General features: G+C 38.2%; 1 protein-coding gene across 1 annotated transcript; it reads left to right on the top strand.

Moving 5' to 3' along the window:
* The first annotated feature begins 230 nt into the window (after positions 1-230).
* Positions 231-10,022, top strand: LOC145475356 (proto-oncogene tyrosine-protein kinase receptor Ret-like). The gene is made up of 10 exons (XM_081455253.1): positions 231-261; positions 911-1,214; positions 1,664-1,774; positions 2,080-2,270; positions 2,667-2,789; positions 7,069-7,139; positions 7,618-7,658; positions 8,066-8,162; positions 8,959-9,058; positions 9,800-10,022. Exons 2-10 carry the CDS (start codon positions 986-988, stop codon positions 9,866-9,868), a joined length of 1,032 nt encoding a protein of 343 aa, XP_081311379.1. The 5' UTR covers positions 231-261; positions 911-985; the 3' UTR covers positions 9,869-10,022.
* Positions 10,023-13,079: the final 3,057 nt, after the last annotated feature.

Genomic DNA, 13,079 nt, shown 5'->3' with positions numbered 1-13,079 from the left:
TGAAGTCGGGTTGTAGGATGATTCGTCAAGTAATCTGTCGGTATGCGTCGGTTTTCTGTACACTGTTGTTCGCAGTTCGTTGTTGTCGCAGCTTACCAAACAGTCTAGAAAAGGAAGTTTTCCATTTTCTTCGATCTCTTTAGTAAACTGGATGTCGATTCCAAATACCAATTTCAGATTTTCAAAGTTCAAATATCATTCTTTGAATCCCTGCTTGTTTCCTATTTCAGGCGCTGTAAAGAAGAGAGAGGTGTTTATGGCGTAAGTCATTTATTGAAAGCAATAAAGCAGTTAAACCGTGTAATTTCTGATTGCACAAAAGCTTGTTAGGTTTTGTTCGTCGTATAAAGTTAAAATACTTGTGTGCGCTATTGTAAGGCCGTTACAAGGCAATAGTACTCGTAAGGATGCAAATCGCGACCTTCATTTATCGGTATATTGTAAAGGAAATTTTCCATGCCGAAGAAACTCCATGAAGATCTACAGAACTGCAGAACAACATTGCCGGTGCCTGCTTATTGGTGTGCATTTGTTGATTTCTTTGGAAAGGTAGCTACAGGAAATTGACTTTGATTCAGGAGCAGTTTTCAGGGAGTAGAGGACATAATTATTTTAAGGAAGGATGGGGACCTAATGGATGTTTTAGAGGAGAACGGCGAATCTTGAAGAAAAAAAAAAATGCTAAATTTTCAAGGTTCGCAATCTGCCTTAATGCTTCTTACTCCTAACCCTTCACTGTCTATTTTCGGGTTATTATTACTGCTGTGTTGTTTTGCTATCTTACAAAACTGTTTTCTCGAGCATTCTTTTGATTTTAATACCCCAGTAAGAAATATTTTAAATAACGTGGGATAGCTCCTTTAACAGATGCTGCAGAAAACACTTGTATATCTCTTACATATTTTTACAGAATGAAATTGCATTGGACGATCTTCAACCAAGTAGTCCTATTCCCAGTAACTCCACCCAGCTTCGCTCAGAATACATGGACCTATCAAAAGCAACTACAGTCAAGGACCAAACACAACGTGTTGCTCAAAGTGCTGAGTACGCGCCTCTTTATCCATCAACACGTTCTTGGGAAGTTGAAAGGCAACACGTGACTATAGAAAAGATAATTGGTAAAGGTGCTTTTGGTCAGGTTGCCAAGGCAAAGGCAACAGGACTTCGAGGAAGGCCGGCAAAGACGACAGTTGCTGTCAAAATGCTTAAATGTAAGTCTTTGTTCTTTTTTTTCTGTTAGGTATTGTTAGGGTTCATTAGCTAATTTTTTTTGTTCACGAATAGTTTTAGAGATTCTTTCAACCTGCAGAAGTCGGTTTCTGCATTGTTTCCGTTGGCGTTCATTACTTCATCAAATCAACATTCGTTGCAGAGGAGCCATCCATTGTTTCTAATGTCCGTTTGAAAATTCTTTCACTTTAAACATCTTTATTTGTTTGTTTGTTTGTTTTTTTTTTGCCAGGTCTGTTTATTGTTATTAAGGTTGTGGTCTCAATGATTTATAAGGCTTGTTGACGAAACGCTAACGTTCATATTGTAGATTAATTAGAAATATATTGCCACGTACGTCTGGAGATAACGGTACGTTTTTTTAAGTATGAATTTAATTTACTAAACTGGCGCAACATTTGTGCCTGATTCAAGGTTTGTTCTTTCCCAGATAATTCTCCCGAATCAGACAGGAGAGATTTGCTGAGAGAACTTGACACAATGAAGCAACTCAAACCACATCCTCACGTCATTAAACTACTGGGATGTGTCACAGAAACTGGTAAACTGTTACAAAATTGCGAATTGAACACATGAGAAATGTAACATTGATGGTACGTCTTGTCATAGAAGGCTATTCATTAGATTTAAGAATACACAAATTCGCACATTAGAAACGTGATTCCTTCTTTAAGTATACATCAAACACAGCTTGTTGCTAAGAAGTTCCATGCACAAAGAATCTAGCATGTTTGCCGAAAAAATTAAATGTGCCTTCTATTAGGCTATTTCAAGTACAAAGAAAATACGTCCAAGTCTTTCAGAAGAGTTTGAAACAGTTATTTTTGAATGTCCATTCTTTTCTAGAGCCTCTAATGGTGATAATCGAGTATGTACCTTATGGGGACCTGCTGGGATACCTAAGAAAGAGCCGTGGACTGAATGACACTTATTACAAAGACCCGGATATCAAACCACAAACAAGTCTGACGTCACAACAGCTGATGAAGTTTGCTTGGCAAATCGCTGATGGCATGAGTTACCTGTCTTCAAAATCTGTAAATTGACTATGTTTACAATCTTTTAGCACCACTTTTCGTAATCAGGCTATCGACAAATCTCTTCACAACAGAAATTATTACTATTGCTATACGAGATTTCCCTGCGTTCAAAGCGTTATTTATGTTATTTTATTGCTTATACCTCACTAGTTCATATGGCTTTTAGTGTTCATGTTGTAAAGAGATCCCGTGGGCCTTGGTTACTGCTAATTTACTTTTATTCCAAACAATGGTACAAACAGGATTCAGCAAACTAGAACGAGATAAAAGCACACCATCGAGCCCGCCATATGTTCCTAACTCCTGACGCATGCGCAAGGTCTATAACCGCAGACCTAATATGTTTACACATGTTAGTTTCAGACTTAATAGATAGTATTCCGTTTGTAACAGATTATCCATCGAGACCTGGCAGCTCGAAATGTGTTGGTTGGTGAAAGAGAAACGTGTAAAGTGACAGACTTTGGAATGGCTAGAGATGTTCAGCAGGACAACATTTATGAAAAAAAGACAAAGGTAACAACCCTAAGGAGCGAATTGTTTCTGTTGTTTGTTCTATTGTCTTCTCAAAGGGTATCAAGCCGACCAGCTGGCTATGGCTCCACAATTTGACATTTGCATTGCATAACTTTACAGTTTTCTATATCTTATTTTAAAAGCCCAATCAACACCCCAATATTCTAAATGTCTGCGTAATTCCTCACGAATCGTGCGCTAGGTTCATAATTATTGGCGCAAGAGCTCAGATGGGATCGGGTATCTTTTCACAAGAATGAGATTACCCGTCAAATTCGTTACCAAATGGTGCAAGCACTCACTTTTTAATCTGATGAAGACCATCCTTCCGCGTCCGAATCTGCGAGGAGTCCTTATTTTCTTCCCCTTCTCACTGCATTGCAGAAATTGGCGGAAACTAAAAATGTGCAAAATGCTTAAAGATTGATCCAAGCTTAGGGTGGAACTCAGTCTTTCTACGTCGACCAATTTGGTTTCAACCAGGAAAAGCTCGAGGTACATGTACCTTTCTCACCTTGATCTTCTCTTGCAAATGAATGTACAGTGCTCTAACTGAGATACCAAGTGTGCTCTACCAACTGAGCAATCCAACGTTCAGGCCTGAATTTTTTTCATGCTTTAATTTCACAACTGATTAAGTTGTGTGTATAATTGCGATGATCAATCATGTCTTCAAATCTTTCTCCGCAGTTCTAATATACGATCCTTCATATATTCATTTGCATTCTTTATCAGGCCTACCCTGGGACCTTAAGTCGCCTTAAGTCGCCCTAAGTCGCCTAAAGTCACCTTAAGTTGCTATCGGTTACGCAATATTGAAAAGGCTTCAACACACTCAAATTGCCCCTGTAGAAGCTTATTAGATTTATAGCTGTCATGTTAGGGTAAACTCCACTCTAACCCTATGGAGGAGGAGGCACGATGGCCCAATGGTTGGTGCAATGGACCCCTATTGGAGATCATTGCATTGTGTTCGTACTCTCATAGTGCCTCTCCTCACCCAGATGTATAAATGGGTACACGTTACGGAACAGGGGGGGGGAGGGGGGACAGGGTGCAGCAGAGGTAACCTCAATAGGTGCGCTTTTAATTGTTTTTTAACACTCATTCCCAATACATTGGAGCTATCTAAAACTCCCCTTAAAGGGCCCTAGTCACCCACACCGTTGTTTTTGTTTACATAGTAGAAGAGTTTGGTTTTTAGGTTTTATTCGGAGCATTTCAAAGCAAAGAAAATCACTCTGAAGCTACTAAAGATAAAGGGACGTACTTTCAGGAACACAACTTACAGTAAAGCAACAAGACTTCGTCTCACCATGCAATATCAATAATTTCGATGGTGTCGAAAATAGAAGAGGCTGACTAGGGTCCTTTAAGAAGCTGAGGATAATTACTGTATTATGCCTTAAAGCCGTGGCTCCCTTATACATAAAAAACCTAATATTATAATAGCCCTGCACCCGTCTAGCCCCCATGTTAGCAGAAATAATTTCTTCATGTAGACAATACTTAAATAGGAATGACAATCTGATGTATACTCTCTCACATATGGCTTTTTATTTCTATTAAGTTTCATTTTTTTTCTTGTATTTCATTGTAAAAGAGTTAATAAGAAAGATGACACTGTGTGTTATCATCAGGAAATATATTAAATATGGAAAGATATAGCAAATGTCTATTGTCTATACTGCAATAATTTCATTTAAGCTTATTAATTTTTGTACGATATTACTGAATCAAATCTTCTGAAGACCTACACTGTACAATTAATAAACAGCAACAGTGAGAGGTGTTCCAGATCATCAACATGAAAAGACAAAAAAAAAAAAAAAAAAAAAAAAAGAAACATGATATTTCTGGGTTAAGGCCCAATTGTTTCTAGTCAGTTTTATACTGAGCAGTAAAAATATGGTCTTCCAAAGTCAATTGAACCGAACTGAATCTACAATTTAAATACTTTACTTACCCAGTGTAAAAGAGTAACAAAAGTGGGCCATTTCTCTAGCAAAAATCATTATTTGCGTTTTACTTCCACATTCGACCAACTGTAAACGTTTGAATTTCGTAATTGGACGAACCAATTTGCAGCATAGTGTTTATCTATCCTTTTCGTTCATTTGATGAAGCCAGGTATTAACATCATCTTATACACTTTACGTGGACTGCGCTACTGTTACTATCGAAAGCTAAGGTACAGAAAATTCTCTGTGATCAACTCTCAGTAAACATTACCGCCAGGCCAATGTTTGAAACACGTGACTTAGTTTGGCCCTGTGACTAAAGTTGTCACGCGAGCTACTCGCGCTCACGCGAGTATGATTACTCGGACAGGCGTTTACAAACAACAAGAGAGAAAACAAATCGCCAAACTAATACTCTTCAAAATTTGAATACTGTACCTTATGGTCGGGTGATTTGAAATCACCCGAACGCTTAGCAAGAGAACTCCAATTTTCGTGGCACAGGCCGATGTCTCGTCTCTTTGAAGCATGGAAACCAGTATAAAGCGGTTCAAGGGTTACTGGGAAAATCAAAATGGCGGACATCAGTGTGTCTGGTATCGATATATCAATTTCTAGTTTCGTTGTGAAAATGTCGTTCTGGGCATTTTTAATGTGTCAGGTGGAAACTAGTGAAAGCTTGGAAGGTGTATTTCCTGGTGGTCTAATCAACCGCGGTAAAAACGTTGTAAAAAGATTCGATTCACTGTATAAACTGCCAGGGTCATCAAAGTTTTCTAGAGCCTGACGAGTAGTTGGTGAAATTTGACAGGAAGTGTTCTTACGAAGGAACTTAGCATGCGGTACTCATTATGGTATTAGAATATTTTGTTTTACTGAGGCAGGAGAGCAACAATTCGATTGGGTCCGTGAAAAGGACTGAAATTGACAGAGGAGATGCCAAAACTGAAAGTGGAGATTGCCAGAAATATGGCAGATAAGTCTACCAAGATAACCATTTTTATAATTCGGGAAGCATTGTAAAATAAATGCATGTAAACGAGCTAAATTAAGTTTAACTTCCCTGCTGTTTAAATAATTTATGGCAAGTATACAAACATTTCAAATTAAATCAAGATATCTTAAATTTAAAACTTTTGTGACTGTGAATATATTTTCATTACATTTCTTTGATTTTTCTATTGTGATGTCTTCACTAATATTCATGCTACCTTGCTGGTATTTATTGTTATTATTATTCTTATAGTAGTAACTGTTCAGTGTTGTGGTAATTCTTTCTTTAACAGTATTTTTTCTAATGGTTTGAAATCTGGCCCGGGTTGTTCGGTTAGCGCTAACCCAGGTAATATATATTTTTTGACGGTATGGAAATATTTTTCACTGCTTATGGTTGTGTAGTTTTAAGATGAATCAAACTCAAAACTGAAAGACAAAGAACATAAACAGAAACTGAAACTGGACCGAAAAGTTACAAAAATGAAAATGATCAAAATTCTTTCTAATCCTGGGTTAGTTTAATCAGGCTTTGAACAACCCGGCCCTGGATATTTGAAACTGTGGTGACTTAATTATGTACCAGTATTGGTACAATATTGGTTTATTGCAAGAGATATATGGAGAGACTGTTGCTAAGTTTAAATTTATATCGCTCGAGTGAAATAAAGTCTCCTCCTTGCCTCGAGCTTTTAAATTCTCTGTCACAAATAATCGAGTATTTGTACTCTTTTTCTGTTAGGTATCGATCGATCACTCAAGTGAATTAAAGTCTCCTCAAGTCGCCCTAAGTCGCTTTAAGTCGCCTAAAATCGCCTTAAGTCGCAATGTTTTTCTGCCAATTTGGCTTAAGTCGCCTAAAGTCGCCTTAGATCGCCCAAATTCGCCTTAAGTTGCGGCGACTTAAGGTCCCAGAGTAGGCCTTTTATGATATAGGAGTATATTACGAACTCACAATGTAACCAGCCCCCAGTTGGCGTGATAGATCAGTTGGTAGAGCACTGCACCAGTATCACAGGAGTCATGGGTTGGAATCCCGTTCAGACCTAATTTTTTTTCAGGCTTTTATTTCACATTAAGCTGTATAACTGCGATGAGCAATCATGTCTTGATGTTCTCTTGTTGTAACTTATTGCTTATAGACGAGAGACAAATGCTGCTGTTACAGTGCAAAACCGTACCAGCCAGAAAAAAAAATCTTTAAAGACGTAGACAGGCGGCAATTTGTTTGCGTGTTCAAGGCTATGCCTTGACGAGGTTCTGCTGGAAATGTGATCCTACTTTACATTGAAATTGAATTGTTTACGAGCTACTTCAATCTTTAGGGCCGTCTTCCAGTCAAATGGACTGCTTATGAAGCGTTGTTGTATGGAACGTACACCACCAAGAGTAATGTGTAAGTAGATCTGCTCACGACTAGCCAATCGTTCCATAAGAAAAATCGAAGACAGATCTCAAGATTGACTTAATGATTTTAAAATTCGCGTAGTCAAGGTAAAATATGAAGATATTAAAGGCGTAAAAACTAAAACGATATCTGTCATCTTTGTTCATCTCATCGTTATTTATGCAATTTATTGCTCAAGTGTCCACAAGTGATCCACATTGAAAAAAAGCAAGCAACTGAACTTTCTGCAAGCCTGTTCTAAGTTGCCAACCCCGATAAGGGACAGAAGATTGTATTGAACAAGGATTGCAAGTATTATGTTCGATCCATGAAGTTTGCTGTTTGAGAAATAAATGGTATAATTATTTACTACAAAACTTGATTATGTAATGTGACCGTGAAAAATATTTTTAACCAAATTTGTTGAATATCGATTGTGACTGTCATTGTCTTAATGTTCAGTCATTATTCATTTATTTCTTCACAGATGGAGCTATGGAGTTGTCCTTTACGAGATTTTTACGATAGGTAACATCTTAAATATACATTACTTCCATGGGTTTTCTCGGCACAGTTCGGGAAAAGAAACAGAAATTTTACAGAAAATAGATTACTGTAACACGAGAAGATGTTTAAAAAACAAACAAACAAGCAAACAAAAATACAGCAAAAACACGAGTCGTAATCATGTTTCAGGTGCAAATGTTCTCCCACTATTCAATAAAAATACAGAATAAATAGTTTTCTCTTTTTTTTTTAACAGCTTTTGTAAATTGCTTGAAATCGAAGTAGTGATTGCGTATTACGTGCTTCTTTCATTAATACATTGCGTTACTTCGTTTCTGATGGAGGTGGCAATCACAATTCCGACAAACAAAGTCCACCGTTCCTGCAGTTTTACCGATAAACTCGAGACATTGTTGCTTTTTTTATAGGTGGTTCACCATATCCACGAATGGATGGCAGAAAAATTGCAAGCCTGCTGCAGGAAGGAAAACGAATGCTCAAACCACAACATGTGGATGACAAATTGTAAGTTTTGCTTCTTGAAAATCAAACCAGTAGTGACAGCACTTTTTGGTGGGCTGCAGTGCCCATGCTATCGCAATTATGATACGTCGAGCTATGGTCAGTTATGCAATTATGTAATCGCAGATCCCGTAGTGGAACCTAACCTCGCACCTGTTCGCAATCGCTGTTATTCGTGATCTCAGAATTAGAACTGACTGTCTCCTGCAAACTACATATATATATTGCCCAGTAGGGTGGGGTGGGGAGGACTACTCAGGTACATGTATGACCGTGCTGGGGCTAGACTGGACAGACATAAATTGCACACAAATGGTAAGCAGACTGCCTTTCTTAGCGATTTAGGAATGACTGCTGTCTGCCAAAAGATTGAGATACATATATATAACGAATAAAACAAGATTAATGCGCAACCTGTCTGGAATACTTTTGATGTATTGTTTTTTAATTAGTTGCTTTTATGCAAAGGAAACCAATCTTTTCCGATTTGCGTGCTAGTCCATTAAATTATTTATTTTATTTATTTATTTATCTATTTATTTATTTATTATTTTTTTGGACGGGGGGGGGGTGCGGGTAAGTTTTAGCTTGGTAGGACCTTTTTTGAGTCTGACGATTCGCACCTCCCAACACTGTTGTGATTGAGTACACCCTGCGGTACACTCACATTTGATAACTTTCGTTCGTGCCAAGGGGAAAGGCAAATTTTTTCCCAAAGCAATTGTAATTGGTATTTGGAAATACGCGTGACATCGAAATTTATTGAAACAGTCCATCAGAAGTTTCTTGTGTATCCCAGGTACCAGATAATGATGAAATGCTGGGAAAATGATCCGGATAAAAGACCAATATTCACCGATTTGAAAAACCAGCTTAAGGATATGGAGAACCAACACAGGGTAAGAAAAAGGCACGTTGTTTTTAACTTGTTTTACCGAGAACGTCTGTTGAACCAGACGAAACAATCCATTATTCATCCAATCATCTACGATCTTGCTAACACATTCAATCACTATGAATCAGTAAAGAACCTGGCAACGTCTTCTGGAGTAAGTTACTCTGTTGTATCATTCAGTACGACAATATTAGATCCTTCCTTAATGGATAAAGCACTGAGTTCCGTCGGCCTGTGGTTGACGCGGACTTCATCTGAGCATGTGACATTTTTGGCCCAACAAGTAGTAGCCAATTGCAAAGTGTTTAAGGTCATCGAAGGTGACTTAGGGCTGAGGGGCTAAAGCATATGAAAGATTGCAGTAAATAAATACACAACGTGGTCGTGCAGCTGCTGGTAATATAACACTGCTTTTCAAAAAGAAATTGCATTTGGATAGTATTTTTGGGAACCGTTGTATGAAATGCAACGTCTCCAATTATATGTAGCGTATCGACTTCAGACTTGAGTCTCGAACCTTTCAACTTTGGTCTCACACTTTCGGAAGGGTATCGCTTTTGATTGGAAAGAAGTTTTCTCTGAAATCGACATAACGCAGAGGGTATGCTCATGATTATTGGACCCACAGCCTGGGTCAGCTGCTGAATGATGTTTCAACCATACTATGCCCGGTTGCCTCTATTTGTGTGATGTAGCTGTAAGTTAACTTATCATACTGATGACGTAATTATGTTTTCATCTTAAGCGGCTGATCAACATGAAGATGTTCGACAAGACGCAGTTATACGCAAACGCCGAGGACTTGGTCGTGTAAACTGGCAGAAGTTTCATCACTGCCCAAGCAGCAAATATTCATTGAATTCGTTATCAGTTTTGGTAATGTAGTGTTTTGCTCGAAAATGGATAAACTATTACATTAGTCTTAAGCTACTAAGTTAAGTTGCTTTACTTGCTACCCTTTTCATTCCCAAGTATCTACGTATCTCGATAGGCTGTGACGTCATCGATTTTCAGTTGTCTTCAATTCACTCAGTGACTGATGCCCTGGTCAATTTAAATGCAAAGAGTTTAGCTACTGAGACCTTTCTCAATTGACAAAGCCAAGCAGATCCAGCTGAAGTTGTGCAGCATAAAGGTCGTTTAAAAGTCTCTGGAAAATTCCTCTCGCGCAACTTTCATTTAAAAAGAAAAGGTTAACAGGCATGTAAATGACGAATACGATAAAAGAAGCGAAAAAGGATAACGCAAGTAAGGCAGTTTCTTGGTAAAATACTGGGAGTTAAAAAGAGATTTTACATGCATTATTTAAAGATTCCCATGCAATTTCGTGCATGGGAATGTCGTATGTAATTAAACCAAGCCTGTTTACATACGACTTTGCGCAGGAAGACCTCACATCAGCCACAAAATGACTACAAACATTTAGAGAGCTTGTGAAACTAAGTAATTGATGAAATGTTTGGCTCTTTGGGTGTAATATTCCAGGTGAAATTGGCTTTCAAAAACTGCAATATTTCTTGGTAGGAAAGGTGCTAATGAGCCCTTAGATTCTTTGTAAAATGTTGAGTTAGTAAACCCGCGTCGCCCAAAAAGTATTTAATACAGCAGGCTGATGTTCCTTGGGACAGTTAATCGTGCTGTGCCCTTTCAATGTTGAAAGCTAGTGTTTTTGTTGCTCCATCAGAGACTTATCGCTTATGCTAATGAGGCAAATATTGTTAACAAGGATACTCCTACATGTAGTGACGTGTTTCAATTGCAGTTACGTACATCAATTGCGACTTAGTGGTAACCAGGGGTGTACCCAGGGGAGTAATACGGGTCCTCCCTTTCCGATTTCTAAATTTTTCCAATAAGGTCTCTTTGACAAATTGCTTTTTTCAAACGAGGAAAAATATGCTACTCCATATTTTAAGACAGTACGTGGAATTGAGACTAAGCCTACAAGAAGATACGTGCAAACGTTGGTACTATTTTACACATGTAGTTTGTACATCAAAAAATTTCCTGCTTATACATGATACGCGCCTGCGTTCTGGAAGGCCTTATGATTAAACTGTATTAGTTGATGGTGACTTATTTCGTACGAGTTGTAATTCCTCCTTACAAAAAGTCTGGCTATACTTTTTGAAATTCTAGCTTCAGAAGACTGTTATATTGATCTTACAGAAATCGTTCAAAAAGTAAAGCTGAATTTATTTTCCTCCTAGTATGTATTCATTAATACTCAATAATTTCGCTTTAGTGTATCTGTAGTCTCTCGTCGTAACTGTTGTTAATTATTATTTGTAATATCGTTAGTTTATTATTTGTCTTTAGTCATCGTTGTCAATTCTAGTCTCTTTAGTTCTCTTGTTACCTTCAGTTGTATTTAGTTGTACCTAGTTGTATATTAATAACTCGTCCAAACATGACCCGCCTAGATTAGCTCAGCTATCCGTGGGCATGTTACAATTGTAATTTTAATTTGATAACAAATAAAATGTATGTATGTATGTATATGTATGTATGGCTATGCCCCTGATAAATGTGAATAGTTTGACTACTTTGAAATAGTCCTTCAAACGCGAAAGCGACCTAAAATGCTGAGACGTTCGCTGTATTCACAGGCTGTTAATATCTTGGCTGCACAGCAAAGCTGTTAACGCAAGCGCTAGATTAAGTAAGTTTACATGGCTAATGTGTCATATTTTTTTACGGCCATAAAATAAACTAAACCATAAGACGCTCTTAAAGTACCCATTGTTTGGTGTGCAACTTGTTAGGTTGGTTCCAAGACAACTCGCTTATGATTTTTTTTTTGAAAAAACCGTCGCGAACTGACGGTTGAACTCGTTTCTTTCAGCACGGCATCGATAATACCGTTTTACGTTGTAAGTTTTGTCTTCAGTATTTGGCCCTAATCGTGCTCAAAACTTGAATCTAGTACGCTGTTTATTTCTAGATATCTCTGAAGAACCAACCAATTAGAGTATGAGCGCAAAGCAAAAGACTGTAAACGGTCGTGGACCTTTGATTTCAACGTAAATCTTGGATCTCCTTTCGTTCCTTTTAAGTTGGCCAGGCTTCATAACCATTCCCCTCATTTAACTATGGTGTGAGAGAACTTCCAGTACTTTTTTTAAATGATTGAACTTGCGGTACAACAAAATTGCGTGACATGTTGCACATGAGAACAATCCTCCAGTAACACTGCCTTTTCAGTGTTTTTCTGTCAGCACATTTCGGTCAAAATCAAGATGGTGAGGTAAGCGTGACTTTGTACACTTGGCACCGCCACTGGGCTTCTATTTGTCATCGTGATTGGTTCATTGCATTATTTCCTCCCTTTTCTGTGATTGGTCAGTTGCGACTGTTCACACATGCGGTTTGGAAATGGACGCACACCAAGGCACTCTTTTGGCTCGGCAACAAGTTGTAATCTCTGTATCGCATGTTGTAAGTATGATGTGGACTATATCAACAGTTGCTAATTCAAAGCGTTGTGTAATGCATTTTTAGCTTTTTGATTAATTCACTGAATCTAGGTTACCAGCCAATACACCCGTGTTTGACCGTATATGGAAAATGAGTGTGACTAGTGTTGCTTTGTTAAAATTTTTGCGCCTGTAATGGGAAGTTGCCTGAAAAAATGGCTTAAACCAGCAGATTTAGCAATAATGCAGGGATGTAATGTCATCATTTACGCTACGAAGCCATGGTAGCTGGTTGTTCGATCTATAGAAACTATCCCTGAAGATGTTTACTTGCCAATTCGAACAATACCCATTTGGAATATGACGCGATCAAGTATTTCACCAGGAAAGTGAAGTTCCATGTCAAATGTACCTCAGAAGAACCGTTTATTAAATGCTGAATTGTTGTTCGAACTGAAGTGCCGCTTGTTTGCAGCGGGCCACGTTGTGGAGGAGGAAAGGTCCATGTAATGGTAGCATCTGAAATAAATATTCCCTTACGAAGAGCTTTTTCCGCATTGCGTTTTCTGGCCGCGCGTAAAATGGAAGAAGCGAGAGCAAACATGTCGA

This window comes from Orbicella franksi, unplaced genomic scaffold, assembly GCF_964199315.1.
Source record: "Orbicella franksi unplaced genomic scaffold, jaOrbFran1.1 SCAFFOLD_155, whole genome shotgun sequence".
In the NCBI taxonomy this organism is placed as follows: domain Eukaryota; kingdom Metazoa; phylum Cnidaria; class Anthozoa; order Scleractinia; family Merulinidae; genus Orbicella; species Orbicella franksi.
The sequence above is the reverse complement of the archived record's forward strand: the minus strand, read 5'-3'. Positions and strand labels throughout refer to the sequence as shown.